The 24,433-nt window shown below is 46.3% G+C and overlaps 1 protein-coding gene across 11 annotated transcripts in view; it reads left to right on the forward strand.

The window, feature by feature from the left end:
• Window positions 1-24,433, forward strand: part of ADAMTS9 (ADAM metallopeptidase with thrombospondin type 1 motif 9) — a 164,116-nt gene that overhangs the window by 47,401 nt on the left and 92,282 nt on the right. For all 11 annotated transcript variants that reach the window (XM_036331658.1, XM_036331656.1, XM_036331657.1 and 8 more), the window contains 8 exons: window positions 3,546-3,691; window positions 11,280-11,461; window positions 11,541-11,677; window positions 13,085-13,205; window positions 13,445-13,540; window positions 21,484-21,650; window positions 21,743-21,872; window positions 22,876-23,002. In XM_036331658.1, coding sequence (XP_036187551.1) covers window positions 3,546-3,691; window positions 11,280-11,461; window positions 11,541-11,677; window positions 13,085-13,205; window positions 13,445-13,540; window positions 21,484-21,650; window positions 21,743-21,872; window positions 22,876-23,002 — 1,106 coding nt within the window. The remainder of the gene's footprint in view (window positions 1-3,545; window positions 3,692-11,279; window positions 11,462-11,540; window positions 11,678-13,084; window positions 13,206-13,444; window positions 13,541-21,483; window positions 21,651-21,742; window positions 21,873-22,875; window positions 23,003-24,433) is intronic.

Genomic DNA, 24,433 nt, shown 5'->3' on the forward strand with positions numbered 1-24,433 from the left:
AAATTCTGTGTGTTCCTCATTTTGTTTTTATAGAATTGGCAGTAAAACCATACACTTTCCTCTAGCAAATTCAGCCTCCCTGGGCGGAGGGGTTCATTTTTTTCCTTTCTCTTCTTCCCGCCCTGCTCCCTCTGCAGGGAGCTCTCCAGAGCTGCTGACAAATGTTCTTGTGATGAACGTGTCTGTCTCTTTATTTTCCCCATTCTCTTGTTAAGTCCATTAACATTTTTATTTAAACCCTGGTTGTGAGTCTCAGGTTTGAAACTTCCGTTTTAGGCCTCCTTGGCACAAAATTGATCCCCAAGTCCCTTTTCCAACCTCTTTTTTTTTTTTTTTTTTTTTTTTGAAGCGACTTGGCGATTATTTAGGTAAAATATCATTTAAATGGATCTGGACACTTTTAGGAAAGGCTGACTATATTTTGGCTGGGGTTCTACTAGCCACTTAATGATTTGTTATGATGTAAGGGCTATTCCAATATGTAATTATTGTTTGTCAGCTTTGCCTGGAAAAATAGACTGTCTTGGCACATATTTGCCAAACAGCCACGATTCCCAGCCTCTGTCACCTGAGGCTGCCCCCTGCCCCTCTGCGGCTCTTCCTCTCCTCTGAATACCTGTCCATGGTCATATAGGTAGACGTGTTTCCTTTGTAGACCAGTGTTCAATTAGAAGCTTACTTTTTTAAAGGGACCATGTTAGGACATTTGCGTGCAGTGCTGGATGGTAGCACTCTGGCATTTTTCTCTGAAGTTTATTGTTTGTTCTTCTATGGAAGTAGCATCTATAGAATAGAGAGAGCACAGACTGCAAACAGTGTCAAAAGGAGAAAAAAATATATATATCCAGGCAATTTCTTATTATTAAACTTCATGAATCATCATAGGAACTTTTTCCTTACTTTGTGGAATTTATAAAGTGTGTATCTGGCACCAAGACTCGAAGGCTAAATTTGGGCAATAGCTATGACCTCAATTATATATTAATTAGAAATGTTGTCCAGGTCAGACCCAATTATAGTAGTGTAAGCAAACTGCATCATTTTTTCTGACACAAAAATTCTAGTCCACATTGAAACAGGTCATGGAGCTGTTGTGGAAGCTCCCCCAAATCATCAGAGACCCAGGCTCCTAATTTTTTTCTACTCCACTATCACATGCAAATGGTCTTCATCCTCAAAGTCACAAAATAGCTGCTGCAGCTCCAGCCATCAAGTCTGAGTTCCAGGCAGAATGAAACCAAAGGGCAAGGAACAAAGGGGCAAAGAACCTTCCCAGAATCTCACCCAATGAATCCTGCTAACATCTCTTTGACCACTCTTATCTGTTTAAGAATCGGGGGATATACAGAGTCTGTAGTAAGGATGAAAGGGAGAATGGATATCAAGTAGACAACTTAGATTTACCAAACCATTAATTTGCTTTTATTTTAAATTTCAGTCTTCATTTAGATGTCAGAATGGCCCCATTTGCTCACAGTGGAGAGACAGGCAATATATGTCACAGTTAGGGGTGCACTCTTGAGTCAGATGGTCTAATGGTTAGGCTCCGCCTCTTACTGAAGGTTTGGCCTCAACCCCTTTGTGCCTTCCCTTGCTTTTCTGTAGAAATGGGGTTAACTAACAGTACTACTTCGTCGTGTGCTGTGAGAGTTAGGTAAGTTAATATGGAAGTTAAGTAAGTTAATAATGCTTAGCACAGGGCCTGACAAATATTAAGTGCAAATGTTTGCCATTATTTTTGCTAACTCTAAGTCTGGTCCCTATGTGCTCAGCTGCGTAGTGGGTGCTTAGATGCACTGTCCCCTGTTACACTCCAAGACAACTTTGGTCGCTTTTCATCTGTGGAAGCGGAGTTCAGTGACTCCCCGAAGGGCACAGCGCTGTTAGTGGAAACTAGACTTTTGCTGCTACACCTGTTCCTGTGCTGTCCAGAATGGCAGCCACTAGCCACGGCGGCTGGTGAGCATTTGAAATGTCAGTCTGAACCGAGATGTGCTTAAGTGGAAAAACATGCCAGGTGTTGAGACCTAGATGGACAAAAGGATTTAAAAACTCATTTATAATTTTGTGTTGATTTTACATATAGAAATAATAATGTTTCAGATATTTTGAGCTAAATAAGGGATATTAAAATTAATTCCCATTTTCTTTTAATGTGGCTTCTAGGAACTGTTAGTCTGGCTTAAAGATGTGACTCAAGTCGCATTCTCCTTGGGGGGTGGCGCTCTAGACCAGCGGTCGCCAGCCTTTCGGACCTCACGGGCCACCAGTTGGCGACCGCTGCCTGGACAGCTGCTGCTCTCGTTTAATCTAGTGCGTGTGTGCCCAGAATGTTCAAGACCAGGGTAGAGGCGCATGGGAAGTGGCTTCAGGGGTGTTGTGGGCACCTCTGCCTCTGCCCGCATGTCTTGGGTAGCAAGTTGCCCAGGATTCTTTGGAGGCAGAAGCTTTTAGGTCTCAGCCAAACAGCCTAGGGAAAGGGACGTGTCCTCAGACACTCAGAGAGGTTACTTACGAGGGAGAAGACGCAGCAGAATAGACAGTTTAATTACACTCGTTCACCAAGTCTTTCCTGGGACCAGCCATTCAGCCTGGGACCTTCACCTGCCTCTTTTTGCTCACTTTCCCCAAATATGAACCCACGCCCCCCCCTCCTCCCTCCCCCCCCCACCCCCATCGCCTCCCCCTGGCCTTCGTGGCTCCAGGCCTGTGCCCTCCCTGTGGATAAGTCGCACTCGCTCTGCCTGGAGACCTGTGTGAGCTGCGGGGCATCACCCTCCTGCCGCCTGGGCTGCCACTCTCCCTTTGTCCCCTGCTCAGTGGCCTCGGCTTTGTGTCAGGCCTCACGCCGGCCACGGCAGAGGCCTGAGATGGTTTCTTGGCCTCCCTTGTCCTGCTGAGGACTTTTGTGTTTTGTTTTGTTGTAAACACCATGGCCTCCTTCCTGCTCGGGGCTGGAGAATGTGAAACCATTAGTAACGAAAAAGCAATAAAGCTCAGGGCTCTCTGTAATGTGTCCATTTGGCTTTAGTGTGTCCTCGTGTCTTGTGGAGTGACTATAGAGGAATTCTGGAACTAGCTTTTTTCCCCCTGTTTCATTAAAAAATGGGTTTTCAAATCCATGGGAAGCAGTAAAGCATTGTATCTTAACAGGCTCGCAACATCTCTGGGCCTTGTTAATGGAGACTTGCTCTGCAAATCCAGTAACTCGTTTTGGCTCTGGCTACAGCCAGTGTGTCCATTTCCACTCCTTATTTCTCCACATCGACTCACTGAGCACCTCAAAGCTGGCCGCCCGGACCAGCCTGGAGCCGACCACTTGTTGGCCAGCTTTATTCAAGCCAGTTGTGAATGAAGACTCAGCCTAAAATCAATAAGTCGGAGATTAAAAGCCCTACAGTGTCCATCACTCACACAGCTGATGGCACTGCAGCCTTTCCCACCGGCACCTGGAAGTCAGTTAGCACAGGGTGTATTGGAAGGACAGCGGGTCCTGCAATGTCTCAGCACCGAGCTCTCCCTCATTGTTCCCTTATTAAATACAGCACTGCAAGTTTGGATTTTGTGTTCCCAAAGAAATGGAGGCCCCCGCGATTGATGGATCCTGGGGAAGTTGGACTCCGTTTGGAACCTGCTCCAGAACGTGTGGAGGGGGCGTCCGCGCCGCTGTCCGGGAGTGCAACAGACCAGCGTAAGTCCGGAACTCCTCCCTGTCCTGCCGGGAGAGCAGGAGCGAAAAAGGCCCGAAGGGAACCGTGTAGCTGGGGGCAGGCGAAGAGATCTTTCCAAATTAAGAAAGTGGGTGGACTTCTGGGGCTGCCAGAACGAATGTTTATTATTTCCTCCAATGCTCCTTTATTATTAAAAGTTTTCTCTCCCCAACAGTAGATGCGTTTGTGTTTAACTCCGACAGGCCGGCGTAGCTCACTGCCCCTCAGAGCTTGCACGCTACTAAAGTAAACAGATAAATTTTTCCTGTGGAAACAAACTGGCCATTTGCATCCAGATTATAGAGAAATGCACCCTTTCCAGTGAGCTTCTGGAATGCTGGGAAGGGTACCCACACCCCCAAGGCAGCATCGGCAGATCCCAATGGATCTGGAACCCCAAGCCAGGAATTACTTTTGAATCAATCTGGTTGTTTCACAGGTGAGACAACCTGACCGTTTACAGCGTGGGAGTGTCCTGCTCTTCGGGATAACCCTCGTGTGAGCAGCCCGGCCTTGTTAGGACTTGGATGGTCAAGTAAAGGCAGTGGGGTTTTCTCAGCACCTATCCTGGCATGTTATCCTGTGTTTGCTGCGGAGGCTATTAACCAGCAGGTTTTGAAAATTGCTCTCTTCTTTATGAGGAATGACATCCGATTTTGTGTGGCTAGAAGGTGTATCAAATTTAAAGGAATAGAAAACAATACAGGATATTATTGCCACTGAACCTATATAGGTGGGGACACCAAGAAGTCTTCACAGATTCGGCATATAGTAGTTTCTAGCTGTAGAAAGCAACAACCATTTTTCAAGAGCCAGCTGCTCTGGGTAATGTAAAATGATCCGCCCAGCTGTACTCATTTAGCATTAACAGCCTGCACGCAGGAGGGCAGGTGGGATGCAGAGAGAAGCAGGCAGGTGAAGTAGCAGTGTGGCCTGGCTCAGTACAATAGGGTTGTGTTGCAGAGGGGTGGAGACCAAGTGCTGATTGTCAGGAAAAGGGACTGCTATTGACCAAGCTTCCAGATTTTTTACAAGAAAAATCTGAGTTGTGTGAGCCGTTAAACAAATAGCTGTAGGTCACTGTTGCAAGTTCTGCAAATACTCTGTAGCACAAATCACAGATGATGATCAATTAATTTTAATATATTTTTGTTCACAGCCCAACATTGAGTTCACGTCCACATATTAGTAGTCTCTATAGAAAACAACTATAGAGCTATGAGATACAGACTCTGGTTTATAAAACTAACACTATAGCTATGTTCATAAGCTAATAAACATTAGATTTGCCCATATTTAGTATTTTTTAAAATAATGGTATAAAATAGTACATGCTTTAAAAAATGTAAATACAAAAGGATATGATATATAAAAATTCTTACTGTTATTTCTAACCCCCAGTTACCCCCACAAGAAATAACTGCCAAAAACAATTATATGTATTGTATGAAATAAGCATTATACAAAATCAAGATCATACTAGACAGTGTTCTACAGCTTGCTTTTTAAAATCAAGTATATATCCTAGCTATTTGCACTGTTGAAATTTTAAAATAAAACATTTAAAGCTAACAGCAAATCTGAATTTTTAAAAAATTAAAAACTAGTGGGTGGTTACAGTGAGCCAAATTATTATTATAGTAAGCTATATTATCATGAGGGTATGGATATTGCAAATAGTGACACTTTTTGAAGTTTTGACTCAGGGATATTGTATTCAAAAGAAATGTTTGTTTTTTTCTTTTTGTTTAAGCATCAGGGCAGTTCTAGAAGTGCTGAGGAAGGGAGGGAGAGATGAATCCCTCCATGGCCTGCGCCAGACAGACAGTCACCCGCGGGAAGGTCGCCACGGGAAAGGGTCTTGAGCTTCAGAGTGAAGCGAAGATCCTCACATTCAGAAGTTAGGGGCCAATCACTGAGGTCGGCAGTGGGAGGCCCTTGTTCTTGCTGTTTCCCCCCCGGGGGTTTTTCACGGATGCAGTCCGCCTGGCCCAGTGGCCACACGGCCACCACCTCATTACAATGCCTGGGGCTGAGGAAGGACACTGCCTCTGAAGCGAGGTCCCAGTGGACCAGCGAGTCAGTTTGACCAGAGAAGGGGGCACAGAAACGCGAAATCAGATCCAAACCTCAGTTAAAAGCTTGTTCAGAGACATTGGCGTAGTGGATGGTTCATTAGGGACCATGGAAGCGGTTACTGCCCTGATCCTCAGTCTGGGGGCGGGGCGGGGGGGGCGGTCTCCCACCAGGGACACCCCTTTCCTCAGTGCCAGAGTTCAATGTCAAGCTCCAACTTCAGAATTCAAGGTTGTCTCTATTAAGAACACGGGATTGTTTTTAATTTTTCACAGTATCCATGTGACTCAAGAATGCATTTCTTTAGCATCCAGACACATTACGCTGGATGTTGAGGATGTTTTCCTGGAAAGTATGAAAGCTGAAAAAGAAAAGTGACCTTACTATGCACATGGGTTGTGCCACGGCCATGAGAAAGCTGTACAAACCCTATGTTCCTAATTTTAGTCCAAAATCGCGGCCTCCGGTTGTATACGGTGGCCCAGGTTTGCCGTCATGACAATGGGGCCCTGATATTTTGTCTTTAAATGCCGTATTTATTGTTCTTAATTCCATTTTTGACCCAAGCCCTACAGGTAAAAGGAGCATTTGGCTGGTTCCCATTGGCATCTCTTGTCCTGGAGAAGTTTCATAGCTCCCTTTTCCTCTCCAAGTGCCCTGGATTAGACAGTTAATTCTATGGCCACCCAATCTATGAGAGATATGTAATAGGGCAACATTTTAAATCATAACCAGCAGATTCTAACTTAGAGTGTCAGAACAAGACCAGCAAGGACCCAGAAGAGGTATGGGCAGGCCCGCTGCCAGCACTTTTATTTCGGGCTCCCAGTTTGGCCCTGCGCTTCCTGGTGACTGGAAGAAACGGCTTATAGAATCGTTAACGTCCATCAAAGTAACAAATCAAGCCAGTTCTTCAGGAACGGCAGGCAGAGTATTTCCCTCTTCTAGTGCTTCTGTTTTGCTTTTAAATTTGAAGGTAGGTTAAATTTAATAACAATAAACTCATTGATTTAAGAAAAGACAAGATAGTGAACTGGATATTTCTTATTTAGGCTTTCACCATAGCAACTGCTGATGAAATCTTACATACAAGAGAGTAGACATATATGTCTGTTTCGTCTATGAAAATCAATCTCTCATTTGGCTGTAACAAAACTGCAGCAAAGCTCTTTGAGACACTGAGTTGGATGAACTTATTTAAAAATGTCCAGAATTAGCTACTGTGGGAGGGCCATTGACCAATGAGTTAGTATCCAGTCCCAGAGACTGCAGTCCCAGAGACTGCCCCACTTGGCAGGATCCTCAGTGATGACTAGTGCTGCTTCCTGGCTCGTCCCATCTAATCCCCGAATAGCTTTTCAGCATCCTCTGCAGTTGGTCATTTAACTCCTTAAAACCCTCCAAACTTAGGAAATACACTAGCTTCGAGGGCTGCTGTTATATTCTTAGAAATTTCTCCTTGTGCTGACCCTAATCTGCCTGCCCTAACTCTTTGTAAGTAAACACAGAAGTCATGATTTCTGTTTAAAGCCATTTGCAGATTAAAGGTTGGCTCCCCTTGATGGTAGAATGCACCTGTGATGATCCTTGTAAAATGCCTTTATCTTTGGCTGTGCAGCATTGCGAATTTTCTTTGTTATGTATGAGTAAGCATGGTTGTGTAATATGTGCTGGAAGGGAAAATTCAGCATGGCTGTGCTGAGTATAGTTACTTTCATAGTAATTAATCTAACAATGTCCTTAAGTCCTTTTCATCCCTATTTGACATGCTATATTTTTAAAGGATCTTAATGGTTGGAAAATGTGGTTAATATTTTTTCAAGTTGCATTTCCTATAATTTTCAGTATTTTCCTACATGGAAAAAATACGCCTACCCAGCTAAATTACTAAAGTGTAAAATGAAATTCTCAGGGCTGAAAGGTAAGTTAAGTTGGCTAAAGCCTTCCCCATTAAACAATACAGGCAAGGCAGGCCGAGATCGCATTGGCTGGGATATAAGATAAGCGATACATTTCAAAAGGGCAAATTTACATGTATTAATCAAATATAATCTGCCTTTATTATAAAAACCAAATAAGATCAGAGGACGAGTTTTGATATGAAAAGAGTCCTGATTCAAGAGAGGAGGCCTAGCAGTGAGGCCAGATGATGAGTGAAAGGCCAGGGGACGGGGCTGGTCTCAGCCAGCACATCTCACTTAACTGGCATGTGACCTTGACAGAATGCTTAACATTTCTGAGCCCATTTCTCACAGTTTCAGACACCAGAATGCCACTCCCACCTCAGAGTGTGTCCCTGCACACTCAAAGAATAGCTCGGGGCCAGCACACTCTTTCCATAAATGAATACTTTTTCTGTAAAATTTCACAAGTATTTTAGACTTTGAGGACCTTAATGGCTGTGTTCCAATAAAACTTTGTTTATGAACACTGAAATTTTAATTTCACCTACTTTTTATGTATCTCTGTTTTTTTAAAAAGTTTTTTAACTATTCTAAAATGTAAAAAAAAAACCCACATTATTTTCTTGCTGGCTATGTAAAAAAACAGGTCGTAGGCCAGATTTTAGCCCATATTGTGCAGGACAGAGCTCAGAGAGGCCAGGGGACTTACACAAAAGTGCTCAGCTGTAACTGCAAAGCCCACGCTCTTACCTAACTCCACAATCTCTGATCGAGGGACCACATTAATGACAGTGTCCCAGCCAGGTGGCCCTGCTGTCGTTCATAAACCCTTGTAATAGCTCAGCATTTATCGTGTGGCGGGCCTCGCTCAGGCGCTTTGAATGGATTCACCCAGTTGACTCTCCCTGAGCCGATGAAGCAGACAGTAGCATCATCTCCCTGTTACAAGAGGGGAGCAGGCTTAGAGATGAAGCGCCTTGCCTAAGATTGCTCTCTCAGTAAGAGGCAGGGCTGGGATTCAAACCCTCTGTAGGGTCCGACTTGATAACCTCAGAAACATGGTCTCTCACATAGAGTGTTTTCTATGAATTGTTCATAAAAATGCCATTTATAGCCCGGCCAGCATGGTTGAGCTGGTTGAGCATTGACCTATGAACCAGATCACGGTTCAATTCCCAGTCAGGGTACATGCCTGGGTTGCAGGCTCTATCCCCAGTTTGGGGTGTGCAGGAGGCAGCCAATCAACAATTTTCTCTCATCATAGATGTTTCTATCTCTTTCTCCCTCTCCCTTCCTTTCCAAAATCAATAAAAATATATTTTTTAAAATGTCATTTATAAAAATAAATCACTAAATGCGATTTGCCATTTGATAGTGGTCAAAGCAGGCAAAGGTGGAAGGTGTCACCATCTGCAGGGAAGCCACCTACAAGTATTAACTCTTTGCAGCCCAAAGAACTGCTGCATTTGGTCAGTTGCAAGAGTCAGCTAAGACTCATTAGGTAACAGACCCCACACACACACACCACCATCACCAAAAAAAATCAACTTTTAAATGTATTTTCCAAGAGAAAGAGATGTGAATTATTTTCAGGCAACAAATAAATGATCCATCCACCAGAGTTAGTTGGGGCATTTAAAACGATGTACAAAGATCATTTCAATTTGAGGGAAAGGTGAAGGGGCTCTTCCTTGTAGCACTTTTAAAACAAGCTTCACCTGCACAGCTATGTGGACCTGAGCTATTATTCATGCGTAACCTGGCATTATATGTATGAGACTTGGGTGCCTTCATATTGAGAGAAGAGCTTAGTATCCAGGAAACCGAGGCTGTATCTCTAAGTGGCATCAAAAGAGAAAAAGAAAAGATTCCGGGCCATAGCTCCAGATAACATAGCAGAAAGAGCACAGAGCAAGACCCTGGGAAACGTGACCTCTACTCCTGTCTCTGCTCTCTTATTAGCTGTGTGACCTTGGGCAAAGTACTTAACTTCCCCGAACCTTCTCTTGCATGGTATTTAAGTACCTCTGCCTTTCTCTTGGGCAGAGCATGCGTGCGTTTGGCTAGTCACATGTACAGTGCAGATTAAAAGCTTATGGATTTAACTGTGTTTAATGGGAAAACAATCAGACAGATACTGCTGGGTAATGTGTCATTTCACATATCTAGATGCAGTCTTCTTCATGGTAACTATTCATAATAAGCTTTACATGTGCAGGACAGAGCTCAGAGAGGCCAGGGGACTTATACAGAAGTGCTCAGCTGTAACTGCAAAGCCCACGCTCTTACCTAACTCCACAATCTCTGATCGAGGGACCACATTAATGACAGTGTCCCGGCCAGGTGGCCCTGCCTGAGGCGCGGGCACGCTGCAGGAGCACCGCATCCGGCCTCGGGATGCAAGCCACATTGTCGCTCGGATTTGCCTCTCAAACACGCAAACTGCTGACCTGGACCGGTTAGGTTGGGAGTGCTCACATGCACCTCACAGCAGTTAACCTTCCAGGCGTCCACTGTGCGCAGACGTTAGAGAAGGAGAGAACTGAAGTGCAAGGAGCCTAAAAGCGGTCTATGGTCACTTGGCGAGGATGCGGCCAAGAGCGGAGCCCAGATCCAGCTCCTACCTGCTCCGGGCTGCCTCTCTGGGCTTGGATACATTTCCCATTCCTCCAGGGCCTGGTTTAACAAAACAAAGCAAAAATACTTCTTAAGGTCCAAATCACTCTGAAAGATTCATTCCGCAGAGGAGAGGCGGGAAGGTGAGAGGGGTGTCCTAGGGTGGCAGAGAAATCTGAGCTGTACCAGCCCCGGCTGGGTGAGCCAGACTGCGTAGGACTCTGATCTTCCAGTTTCCATGATGAACTTGGCAAGCTGCTGACTGCTGGGAGACGTGTTGTATAATTTACTCTCCGGGTCACATCTGGAAAGTACATGCACGGGTTGCATGCAGAGATTAAATTTGCACTGTGATGCTTTGCAAGCCAGACTCCATACTCTTGCCGTACAAAAGGCAATGAAGCCAGTGTGCTCTCCCGCTTCTATTAAGTTAGTGGAAATACAGGCACATTCGTTCCCTTTATTCCATCTTATTTGTAAAACAAACAAATACAATGGTTATTGGTGGGAAGAGAGGATGGAGGGCATGAATGGGGGTGGGATGCAAAAGTTTAGGATGGTTTCCCAGGAGACTATCAGTAGGAGAGGCAGACAGGGAGCATTCTAGCTACGCATCTGTACCTTTCACCTTTTGCCTTTTTGAAATCTAAGGACTAACTGACTGGGAGAAAGGCGAGAAGATGTGCTAATTGATTCCAGTCTTCGAATTTTATACTTTAAGTTACACACTTAAAACAGCCTTATCCAATAGCACCTTTCCATTATACAGATGGGAAGACTGAGGCTCAAGGTTAAGTGACTTGTCCAAGGTTAGACGGTTAAGGGTGTTGAAGGCAGAGCGCAAACACAGACTTCAGAGCCCTGGCCCTGTTCCCTGTCACCGGCCACTTCAGATGTCCTTCCCTGGAAGACCAGAAGCCACGGGTGAGGGAAATACCTTATAAAATAGCGCGTGTTCTTTCCCTTTGCTCAGGCCCAAATACGGTGGAAAGTACTGCACGGGGCGCAGGAAAAAATTTAGGTCCTGCAACACGGAGCCATGTCCCAAGCAGAAGCGCGACTTTCGAGAGGAGCAGTGTGCTCAGTTTGACGGGAAGCACTTCAACATCAACGGGATCAGTCCGACCGTGCGCTGGGTGCCCAAGTACAGCGGAAGTGAGTGCGCGGCGGGGTGGTCCGGGGCCCAGGGCGTCCCGGCACGAGGCGCACTGCGCTCACGGTGTGTCTCCTCTAGTCTTGTTGAAGGACCGGTGCAAGCTGTTCTGCAGGGTGGCCACAAGCACAGCCTACTACCAGCTCAAGGACAGAGTGGTGGACGGGACCCCATGCAGCCAGGACACCAGCGACATCTGCGTCCAAGGCCTCTGCCGGGTAAGTCGCCACTGGTGTTTCCGTCACTGTTGTCTCGCTGCCAGGCTGTGGTCTGTGGCTTTCTTGACGGAGTAGCAGCTGCTAAGACCTGTGCACTGCCTCCGGGCAGTGGTTATCCAAGTGGGGTCCCCAGAGCAGCATCAACACCCCTGAACCTGCCACCATGGATTTTTCTTGATAGTCTCAGCCCCTCAGGGGCCTGCACAGAACTTCCCTGTGAAGGTGTCTTGCAACAGTTTCCCCACACGCTCCTTCACCGTAACCTCAGTGCTTAAGGTTAAACCCAAATGCTCCCTGGCAGCAGTTTCTAGATTGACTAGCTCTGCGCCAGGGTGGTCTGGTGAGGAAGGGCTGGCCTCACTCAGATTCGTCTTTCTGATTTTAAGCAGGAAAGCTTCTACCTGAAGCACACCTGTCATTTACTCTTTGAAGGGAAATTGAGACACGTCTGGCTGATGGTAAAGCATCAGAGCAGTGATTTCTCAGGGGCCGATCCCATTTCACTGTGCTCACCAGTCACAGATCATCCCTAGCACAGCCAGGCTAGGAGATGGCCTGTGTGTTCCTTGCTCGTGGTCCCTGGCAGATGGGATTCCTAATCGGAGGATCCGACTGTAAGAGCCCCTGAGGGCGCCCCCCACGCCCTGCTCACGCCTGACGGTGCAGGTCCTCCTTGTCAGCGTATTTTGTGGCAGCGCTGGAGTTCCTCCCTGAAGACTGGATCCTACAAAGGAACCAGATGGGCAGGAATGTGAGCGCCGCCCCCCTGGTCTCCGGGTTGCTGCTGGTGTCCTCAGAGCTCAGCCTACACTGCTGCTTTGCATTGAGACCTGAAGACATTCGGGAGGCCATTGGGAGCCTCAGGCCTCAAAGAGGTCTGCAGCCATCGCTGGCCTGCACTCATCGGCAATACTTACACAGGCGGTTTCACGCCAAGTACATGTTCCAGCTTGCCTTGGACAATTGGGCGATGTCAGCCGGTGGGCATGGCTGGCGGCGGTGGCCGCAGTGGGCAGCGCTGCCCCTCCCTTCAAGATCGGATGTGAGCTCTTTAATGGGATACAGTCCTCACTGCTCCATTTCCCAATGCCAAGTGGGCTTTTCATTTACTCAATTTATTTGTGGGCCAGTGCTCCTCAAACTCGACTCTGTAGGTGCAACACGTCAGGAGCTTGTTAACATGCCAGGACATCTCCCCGAGCCCGCAGATCTGAGGGTGCTCGCGCATCTGCACATCCGACAGGCTCGGGGTGCCCTGGGCTGCTGGCCCCCACCACATTTCCCATAGCAAGTTTGACTTAATTTTCTTGTCATTTTGAATGTCCAGCATGCAAAGAAGCACATTGCTTATTGTTTTATCATCTTTATAATAATTACCACTTATTTCAAATGTTTTCTTTTTAAAAGCAAGCTGGATGCGATCACGTTTTAAACTCGAAAGCCCGGAGAGATAAGTGCGGGGTGTGCGGTGGCAATAATTCTTCATGCAGAACAGTGGAAGGAAACTGGACAGTAGCAGTACATTACGGTAAGACTCTATTTCTAACTCCCACGAGAAGGAAAATGGTCACCATTTAAAAATTGCTCACCTTGTGTAATATGTAAGAAGTAATAATGTCCAGCGTAAAATCAGTCTTGTGAAGGTACGTTACCCACCTGGCTATAAGCGAGAGTTATAGTGTATTCCTTTGTTGCCCGTATTTTATTCTAGGCTTAGAGAGATGAGCCATGCTGTGGAACACTGAACTTCTTCCCAATTCTTTTCAGGTTATAATCTCGTGGTCCGAATTCCAGTGGGTGCTACCAGCATCTATGTGCAGCAGGAGAGCGACTCAGGAAAACTGGAGGACGATAACTACTTAGGTGAGATGGGTGCCCCTGCCACGGGCAGGGATTCTTGTTTTCTGGAGCAGTTGGTGGACACTTCCCTTCCTGCATTGCACGCGGAGAGCTTTCCGGTGTCAAGTATTTTCACAAAAGAAGTTGGTCTTGAAATTCACTTATTTGATTTCTCCTGCATATATAGACTCTCAGAGTATTGATGTAAGATTCATGTAGTTACATCAGTCAATATTGAGGGATTTACTCTGGATCTTAGAAAATAGAAAGGCCCTAAATCAAAATTTTTAAAGCATTTTTTAATCGATTTTAGAGAAAGAGAGAGGAAGTGAGATAGACAGAGAGAGAAACATCAATTGGTTGCCTCCTGTATGTATCCCTACAGGGGTTCAAACCCAAAACCTAGGTATGTGCCCTGATGGAGGATCAAACCCACCACCTTTTGGTGTTTGGGACGATGCTCCAACCAACTAAGCCACACTGGCCTGGGCCCTAAATCACATTTTGAAAGTACTTGTCTTGTAAGTTTAGCATAAAATCATTGCTTTGAGTCTTTTTCAAAAAATCTGTCCTGTGGGTAACTGACTTACAAAGGTTTTATTAGAGGTATTACCTGACTTAATGTTTATGTTCTCGACTCTAACCAAGAGTGGACTACTCAATATTTGCTTACAGCTGGTCATTCCAAAAGGTTCTATAGTGGCAATATTTTTCTTGTGTCATGACTAGGCCCATCTGGTTACTTTACCGATTCTTCATCCTTCTCTCCCCACACTCAGGCATGTGATTAGCTCATACCTATTCCTTATATTGAAAGCACAGCACCCTGACAACCTTGTGTTCACTTTCAACAGTGTGCTCAGCCGAGTCCCACTCTAATTTATATCATTCCAAAAACTGCAGTAAGTGATGATGAAATTTGCCAACCATTTTTAATTAAAAGAAGGACATGGGAGAGGGGTCATGACTGAGAGGATTCAGCTGGTCACCTGGCACCACCATACCCCTGCCTGTGAGAGGCAGCATGCCGGCACTGCACTCAGATCTGGGGAGATCAGGCAGCCCTTTTGGCAGTCAGGTTAAAGGAAATGAGTGTGCTAATGGGCTTTCTCCTACACTGTCCAGACGGGAACTGTTTATCCACCTGAATACAGCCTCTATGGGAGGCTGCCTCCAAACACTCGCCATATTGAGCTAGTACATGAGTCTTAGTTGAATCTATATTTTGGAATGTCTGCATGAAATCCTTCCTAAGATAGACAGTGACCCTTTAGTCAAGCAGGCTCATCAACTATAACATTTAGGCATGACTCCATTATAGCATTTTCTGTGTGTGTGTCATTCATTTAATTAACCATTCAATAATGTGTGCTAGGCACAATAACAAAAACAAAAAATTTAAAATAGGAATCTCCTTTTTCTTGGAACTTACTTTTTAGTAGGAGCATATCAGTGATTTTTCAACCTTTTTCATTTCATGACATATATAAACTAATTACTAAAATTCTGCGGCACACCAAAAAATATATTTTTTGCCAATCTGACCCAAAAAAGGTATAATTTTGATTCATTCACACCAAACGGGTATTGTTGTGTTGGTTGTTGTCATTTTTTTTTTTAATTTGACGATCTGAGGGAAAAGAGGTCAGTGCCCTTGACTAAATGGCATTGCCTGTTTTAAAAAATTCTTGTGGCATACAGGTTAAAAATGGCTGGTGCAGATAGACAATAACTTATAGATGAGCAAACTATATACTGTTAGAGGAGGATATGAGCTATTAGAAACCAGAGCAGCATGAGGGAAACCGGGGTCCTGAGGGTGAGCTGGGAGCGGTGGCGTTGAGATACTTGAAATGTAGCAGAGATAACAACACCCTGGCGGAAGAGCATTCCCAGCAGAGGGAACAGACATTGCAAAACCCTAGAGGAGGAGCATGTCTGGATTGCTCCGAGAGCAGAAGGAGGCCACTGTGGCTGGAGCTGAGTGAGCGCAGAGGAGAGTCCTAGACGAGGTTCAGCAGGTGTCAGGACTAGATCACAAAGGGCCATGTAACCATTGCAAGGATTATACTGAGACATGGGGTACTGTGGTGTTTTGAGCCCAGGAATAGCATGATATAATCATATTAGAGGCCCGGTGCACGAATTTGTGCCCAGTGTGGTCCCTCAGCCTGGCCAGTGATTGGGGCTGATGGGGGTAGGGGGAGCAGCCAGCCAGGGGGAGGGCAGCTCCTGCGTTGAGCATCTGCCTCCTGGTGGTCAGTGCACATCATAGCAACTGATCACTCAATCGTTTGGTTGCTTAGGCTTTTATATATATGGATTTATTTTTCAAATGAGCACTCTGGCTGTTATGTTGAGAATAGGTGGCAGGGGAGGGTAGGGGGCAGAAGCAGGAAGGCTGGTTGGGAAATTACTGCAATAATCCAGGAGGAGCTGGTGGCTTGACCCCAAGTGGGGCAGCAGAGGTGTGGCACGTGGTAGAACTCTGGGTACCTTGTGGAGCCAGAGGCATCGTGGTTTGTTGATGGACTGAATGTCACCTGTGAGAGAAAGAGGGGGACTTCAGGGTTTGGACCTGAGCAACTGAGGGGAGGAACTGCCATCCACTGAGGTGAGACGGCTTGTTTCTCCTTTTCTCCCCATGAGCACAAGGTTTTAAGGTCAGAGGCTGTGTCGTTATATCTTTAGCTCTTGATACAAAGCCTACACACAAAGTAGGCACATGGTTGCTGAATTGGGAACAACCATTACTCATGCTGTCTTTACAGAGTGCCCACAGTGTGCTCCTGGGGGATGGGGTTACCATGGAAATAGACAGAATCGCCCCTTCTTTTAAAGACCATAACGTCTCACTTGAAATCAGTCACTCAGTGGCTGCCCAGCTTTCCACGTCCAAGTATCTAGATGAGTGGTGACTTTATAAGACACTTAACAAAGTTCTTGGGGTTTCTTTTCAAGTTATTTTTTTGGCAATCCTCGTTCCTCATCCCACCACCGTGCAGAATGGGTCGCACACTTTTCTTCGTGAACTGGGTTATAAATTTGAGCATGTGGCCTCCCTACTTCCTCATCACATCAGCAGCATCACATACAACCTCCTGTATAAACTAATTTCCTGCGAGCGAAAAGCCATGTTGACCTCCTCCTTTCTTTCCCTTGGAAGGGAGAACGGTTCTCCCTTATTCTCCTCCTTCCTGGAAAAGTAATCTCTTTCCACGCAGGGGCCTCAATTCCATTCAGCTTCATCCACCAGGTCAGGCGCCTGGATTGAGGAGGCCTCCTGATAGACTTTTATTCCTCACGGGAGGTTTCTTAATCTTTTGTAAAGAATGAAGTCATCTGCGACAGGCAGTCTGAGGCAGTCATGGCTCTTTAAAGGGACATTCGGTAAAGTCACCTGTGAGCAGAAGGACGTCTCTCTGGTCACACCTGAGAAGTGTGCAGGCCTGGAAGTCGCCATTCACGGAGCGTGACCACTGGCACCTCGGAGCCTTTGAACCCTGCAGTGGGTTAGGAAGGAAGGGATACCATCAGATCTGGCGCGTAGAGGTTCGCTCTTGGCTTGCAGGAAGGAGCAGTAAGTGCTCAAAGAGTCCATTCCCAGCTGCTTCCTTGGTAAGCAACCTTCATCCTTCTCCCTCCTGATGTGTGAAGGCCAGCCCAGCCACAGTCCTTCTGCATGTTTTGGGGATGGAGCTGCTTCCAAGTGAGAAGGCTTTTGGAGAGCCCAGCTCTGATGGGGGAAATGGGGGGAAGGAAGCCAGGAAATTAGCTCCCCTAATCGCATTAGTGGGAGGCTGGGCAATCCACTGTTGTTCTCAGGAAATGATTCCGTCACAAGGTACCGAAGCAGAAAGTCTCCCTGTCAAAGGTCACCCTCTCACACACACCCTCCCTCCTGTTGGGTTGCAGCCCCGCTGCCCCCAGAACCGTGAGGATGCTGTTTTTGTTTTTTGTTTTTTGAGAGAAAAAAGAGCCATTGCTGTGATACTTACTTGCCTCCAGTACACTTAGCGCCAGATTAGCTGTGGCAGTGGGAAGACAGGGATCGATCTGGCTCAAGGTAAAGCAGGAACGTCATCTCACCTGGTGACACCCATCTCATTCCCTGCTCACCGTCTTTGGGACAAGGAGATGCAGTGAAGGGTGAAGGGTGAAGGGTCAGGTCAGCAAGAGCATGAGAGGAAGCCTGGAGACATGGGACAGGAGCCCAGAGCCCCCTAGAATAAACGGTTGCTCTTTGAATAGGAGCAAAACTGGATTACAGCTTCATTTACAGACTGGCCTGGTGACACCTTATTTCCTTTTCGTGAAACATCAGCTGGGTGGCTAGAGGCAACTTCACTTGAAAAACTGGGTGATGTTGGCAGCATGTCCTGCCATCACCATGTAAGGGACCCACATTAGGAGTCTCCGGATGCCCTGGTGCCATGGAAACGACTTCACCTCCAATCAGTGACCCAGTGAAACTCGTGCGTCTCGCCGGGCTGGTGGGGCTCACGCTGCAAGAGCTGCAGGCGAGATGAGGCTGCCAGGGGCTCACACTGACAAGGAAACAGTCATTTGGCTGCAAGCACTCTGCCTCCTTGTCTTGATGTCAGGTTCAGCCAATCACTCCTCCTTTAACATCATTGATTGAGCCCCGACTGGGATCTTTCTCGGCCTTAGAAACGTGCATTTTTAAATGGTCACTTTACTAACGGGGCTCCTGTGGTCTAGCAGCAAACAATTTACATTTTTAAAAAATGTGTCGCTAAATATATTTGGGTTGTATTTGTACACACGAGGAAGAATGCCTAAATTCGTTTTTGTTTGTTGATGTCCTTCTTAGAAAACGCTAGTGGTTAGCAGGCTTTGGAGACAGGCCTCCTTGACAAGAGACCTTCCTTGGGAAGGTACTTGCTGACATTTAAGTCACGCTTTCCTCATCTATATTAGGCATCGATAGCGGCCTGACAGGGAGACCATGCATGTAAAGGCATTCTGATCTGCCAGGAACGGAAGCCGGTGTGTCCTGTCGTATCTAACATTCTTAACAATCCTATGAGAAACCCATTATACAGAGGAAGGAACTGAGGCTCAGAGAGGTTAAGTAACTCACCCAAGATCACACAAACAGAAGGGGAGAATTGTATTGCTTTTTGGTCTGACTTCAGACCCTACACATCATTGTATTGCCTCCCTGTAGAAAAACGTATGGCTGACGGGACCTGGGGATACACATGACTGGAAATTGAGATTTATCGGTGGGAGTGAATGGTGGGGCTGGAAAAATAGGTCATGATAAGATTTGTGAAGGTATAGAAAGTCATCCTGGGGAATGTGAACTGAATTCTGTAGGCAGTAGGGATTGCCAAAGAATGTTGAGCTAAGAAGAAGTAGCCATAGTTTTGGAGGTTTGTTGTTGTTTTTTAATCTTTCTTAAAGCTTTTTCCCTGTCTCCACGTTCTTCCCCACCATTTCAAATGAAGGCATTGTATGCTTCCCTCAGGGCCCAGTTGGGGCTCCCAGGATGGGAATTCCGGTAGAGAAGTGCTGGATTAGGGACAGAATTCCATGCAGTTAATTCCTGACCCCGCAGAGTCTTTGCATCGGGACAGTGTCCAGCTGAGGGAGCTCTGGGAGGTTCCCTGTGCGAGAAGCAAGAGTGTGCTGCTCCTGCTGCAAGAAGCTCTCAGCGCTCGCCTCGGCCGCGTTCATCTCCTCCACATGGGGCACCCTGCCTTCTCTCCTTACCCTCTCACCCTCCTACACGCACGCTGCTGCTGCCCGCGTGGGAAAGTGCGCTGCCTGCCTCAGTGAAAGACGGGCAAGGACCTGACAAACACTGGGCCCCTCCTCATCTCACAACCAAGACAGATTGTCGTGAGCATGTTGCGGAGACAGGAAGCTGCAGGGACCCTGTCCTGTGTAGGTTCTTGGGCAGCTAGTACCAACCCATGGACATGGGTGCTGGGGCGAAACCTATTTGCTATCTATGCATTAAATGTCCATGTTCCTTTTATTCACCTACACTCATGGCCTGGGTATTTCAAGGGCTCCCTTCCTGCTGAGAATTGCCAGTCAGGCACAATTTACAAACGGTGAGGGGCCTTTTCTCTAGTGTTTTCTGCCAAGCCCACATGTTTGATAGCCCTGATTTGTTGAGTGCCTGTTTCACGTCCAGCCCAGTCCTCCAGAGGATTCATTATCCAGGGAGCAGGGCCACTGGGAAAACCGACTGGTACCTCAAACCAAAACTTTAATAATAAGTACGAGGAGGAAAGAGGTGATTAGGATTTATTTTTTCTTATGTTTATGTTCAACAAGATTACATTTTAATTTTTATCGTGCCCAGTTTTGTAGATGGAGACTAACGCAGTTGGTAAATATTTCTGCCAAAGTTTCCCACTCAAGTCATGATGTCAGGGTGGTGCATTCTTTCCTTGCCATCTGAATTCAGCAGTCATCTCTGAGAGGGAGTCCCTTCTTAAGAACTTTCTGGGGCTTTATTCGCTCTCTCCTGATACTTGATACATAAATTATTCCTCGGAAAGCAGCCGCCATCTCATCTTCCTTGTCCATTTTCGGTCCGTTGTGTAACTTACTCACGGGTCTGACTGACTGTCATGTTCTGCGTTGGCTAATGTTTCGGCACTTGACTCAGGCAGTTCTCCAACATTATTTTTCCAGCTTCACTGATTGTTTCCTCTTTTATAAGATCTGCAGTAGATTCATTCATTCTGCCAAAGAAAGTATGTATTAAGCACCTACCAAGTGCTCTCTGGAAGCTGGCATATATGTAGTAGCCAACAAGACGGTCCCCAGGTCCTAGTCCTCAGGGGGCCTACATTCTCGTTTGGGGAGGAAAGCATAAACAGTGCTGTGGCGAGAAATGCAGGTGGGAAACGGTGTAGAAAATGGAGATCTGTGCTGGTGGTGGGAGGGATGGCCATTTCCAAACTAGTGGTTCTGTTGAACAGCTTTTACTGTTTGAAGAATGCTCTCAAAACGTGTGGCTTCACAGAACAGATACAGACGGTCTCCAGATTTTGTGTGTCAGGAATTCCGGGGCAGCATGGCTGCGTGTTTCTGGCGTGAGGTGTCTGTGCATCTGAAAGCTTGACTGGGGCCGGCAGATCCACTTCCCACGTGCCTCCCTCGGACCCGCTGGAAGAGGACTCAGTCCTCATTGCTGTTTGCAAGAAGGCCCTCGAAGGGGCTGATTAGCCTTCCTTACAATATGGCAGCTGGCTTTTCTTCCTGAAACCAGAGATGCAAGGAAGAGCAGGGCAGAACCACATGCCTTTGACCTGGCCTTGGAAGTCACACTGTCATTTCTGCAGTGTCCTAGTGACTACATGTCAGTGCTATTCCATGGAGGAGGGGATGACCCAGGAGGTGAGTTCCAGGAGGCAAAGGTCACTGGGCCCAATTGGAGGCTGGCCACTGCTGTGGGCCTCATGGAAAAGGTGGCATTTGAGCACACAGATTGGCCATGGATTTTCAGGTCTCCACATCTGTCACACAAAGAAGGCTGACCAAGACTTCATGAGCCCGAGTAAAGCCAATGTGAAGAAGGGAGGGATATTTGCGTGGGGATCCATTTTGTTAATGTTCAATTCATTGTACCTGTTTTTACATCATGACACTCTTGTTTCCATCTCTAACCCTGTTATGGTGGGGCTTGTATAACAAATCTTAGGCTAGTCAGGATGCTTAGATTTCTCTTACCCTTGAGAGGCACCTTGAAGCGTAGTTGTTGTTTTCTCTGTCTTAGAGATAAAGAAATGGAGGCTGAGGTGAGGACGTGATTTCCCAAGGCCCCAGAGCCAGCAAGTGGCAGAGCTAGGATTGGAGTCCATGCCTGTTTGCCTGAGAAGTCCATGTCCTTTGCACTCTGACTCCTTATCCAAGTGTCATGTCATTGTTCATCAGGGAGCCGTTGGCGGCAAATCAGTGGGATTCTGTTTTCTTACCTCCAGCGCTATCGAACACCGATGGTGAGTACTTCATAAATGGGAACTTCGTTATCACAATGGCCAAGAAGGAGATCCGCATTGGGAAGGCTCTGATCGAGTACAGTGGCTCCGAAACCGTCATAGAGAAACTCAACTGCTCAGGCCGCATTGAACAAGAACTCCTGATTCAGGTAAACATGTGGCCACGAGCCCACAGCCCTTTGCTTCCACTCGGGCCAACCAGGCATGCAAACACCATGTCCATTTTGTCTGCACATCGCAGGTGCTGGCGGTGGGGCAGTTGTTCAACCCCAAGGTGTACTACTCTTTCAATGTCCCCATCGAAGACAGGCCCCCGCAGTTCTACTGGAACAGTCACGGGCCCTGGCAGCCCTGCAGCAAACCTTGTCAAGGTATCAGCTTTCCAGTTGCGTTTGGGGGATGTGAGGTAACCTTTTAGTGTGTTCACTTTTCCAGTTTTATCAACATATAATTGATATTACAAGAATCACCACCATAAATTTATTTTTCACCCATCATCACACATAGCTACAGTTTTATTTCTTGCAATGGGAACTTCTAAGATCTAATCTCTGAGCAACTTTCAGATATACAACACAGTGCTGTTAACTGCGGTCACCATGCTATACATTACATTCCCAGGACTTATCTATCTTCCAATGGGAAGTTTGTAGCTTTGACCACTTTCAACCCATTTTGTCCATCACTACCTCTGACCCACACCTCTGGCAACCACTAATCTCATCTCTGTTTCTCTGAGCTTGGTTTTCTTTTTAGATTCCACAGTTCTTCTTTCTATATACCTTTGAGGTGTTTTTTAGTTAAAAAAAAAAAAAAAAGAATTGCAGTGTTTTTAAATATTTTTAAGAAACAGGCAAATACATGCTATTTATACAACTTTCTATCTGCCTGCATTCTCTGCTGTGCATTCTCTGAGTCTGTCTCACACTTGGCTGCATGGTAAGCTTTCTGAGGGCTGAGGGCTCTGTTAGCTTTCTTCGTCTAAGAGTTTCACACACACTGGGAAGCCAAACCAATAGGCTCTGTCACTTTCCAGAAACATCAATTTAGTAGTCATATGACATATTATTTATTGTGTTTCCTTTTGCCTGAATTAGGTGTTGGCAAACCACAGACAGGGGGCCAATTTCAGCCTACCCTATGCTTTTATAAATAAAGTTTTATTGGAACACAGACACACTGCTTGTTTATATACTGTCTATGAGCAGCTGCTTTTGTCCCATAATGGCTGAGCTGAGTTTCAACAAAGGCCATTGGGCCCACAAAACCCAAACTATTTACTATCTAACCTTTTATAGGAAATGTTTGCCAAGCCCTGGTCTGAACAGTTTATGGAATAGGTTACTCTCTCTGACTAATTTTCCCCCTGCTTAGGAGAGCGGAAACGAAAACCTGTTTGCACCAGGGAGTTTAATCAGCTCATAGTTTCTGATCAAAGGTGTGATCGGCTGCCCCAGCCAAGCCCCATCACTGAGCCCTGCGGCACAGACTGTGACCTGAGGTAAGGCCAGTATTTCATCATGGTCTTTACTCCCGAGCTGTGGGGGTCTGGCCGGAGGTCTCTGGGTGAGCAGCAGGAGCAGGGGATGTTGGTCTTTCGTCCCCATCCTTGTGTTTCTGTGAAATGGAGATTATCCAACACACACACCTGCACATGTCTTATTCCTCTTTTTTAAGAATTAAAAATAGCTAGTAAACTATGGCACTTGCCAAAAGCAGTTTTCATTTGACCCTCACAATTCACTGTGTAGGTATGGTATCACTATGATTGCATCACATCTTACAAAAGTTTAGCTTGAAACTCAACAGAAAAGGGGGAAACGTTATCCATTGAAATACCTGGAAGAGTCTGTAATCACTCAGAGTGTATACACCCCAGGGGAGCTCTTATGCACATGAAAGTTGCAATGTGCTAAGGCAAGGTGGACTCATAGAAGGAGTTGGAAGGAAATCTGTATGTAGCTGTCTAAGGATCCAAACAATTCTGCATTTAAGTCTGAAATCTAAGGCAATGCCCTAACCGGTTTGGCTCAGTGGACAGGGCATCGGCCTGCGGACTGAAGGGTCCCAAGTTTGATTCTGGTCAAGGGCATGTACCTTGGTTCGGGCACATCCCCAGTAGGGGACGTGCAAAAGGCAGCTGATCGATGTTTCTCTCTCATCGATGTTTCTGACTCTCTATCTCTCTCCCTTCCTCTCTGTAAAAAATCAATAAAATATATTAAAAAAAAAAAAAAAGAAATCTAAGGCAAGAAATGGTGGATGGGTGGAGAATGCTATAGTTTTCCCATTTGCCTATAAGCTTGATTGTAACATGTTTGAATATTAAGTAGCCTGGAGGTTGCATTGTATAGTCTACATATTAGTTAAGTGCAGATAAGATGAGTTGGTGCTTTAGTCTCCTTTGACAGAAAAGAATCTACAGTAATAAAAGACAAACATGCAAATTGACTGTACCTTCTCTATGCCTTAAGCCATGCCCACCAACCAATCAGAGCGACTATATGCAAATTAACCCAATCATGATGGTGGCTGGCAGCCACAGAGCTGGAGCAAGCAGGAGGCTTGGTTGCCCCAATGATGGAGGAAGCCAAGCTTTCTGCTTGCTGTGTCGGGCTCTGAGCTCCACTCAAAGCAACAAAGTTTCAATTATAGAAGGTTAATAAACCCCAGATACCTGCTTTCAGCCGGCCATGGCTACGGAGCTGGAGCAAGCAGGAGGCTTCCCTCCCGCCTGCCCTGGCCAGCTCTAAACTCCTCTCAGGGCTACAAAGTTTCAATTATAGAAGGTAAATAAATCCCAGAAGAGAAAAAAGGAGAGGCTGGGAGCTTCCTTCGCCAGCCTGAAAACGGCCCTCAGCCCCTCACCCAGGCTAACCAAACCTCCATGGGGTGAGGGTCCCCAATGGGGGGGGCTTGACCACCCTGCAAA

The sequence above is a fragment of the Myotis myotis genome, unplaced genomic scaffold (assembly GCF_014108235.1).
Source record: "Myotis myotis isolate mMyoMyo1 unplaced genomic scaffold, mMyoMyo1.p scaffold_m19_p_13, whole genome shotgun sequence".
Taxonomy (NCBI): domain Eukaryota; kingdom Metazoa; phylum Chordata; class Mammalia; order Chiroptera; family Vespertilionidae; genus Myotis; species Myotis myotis.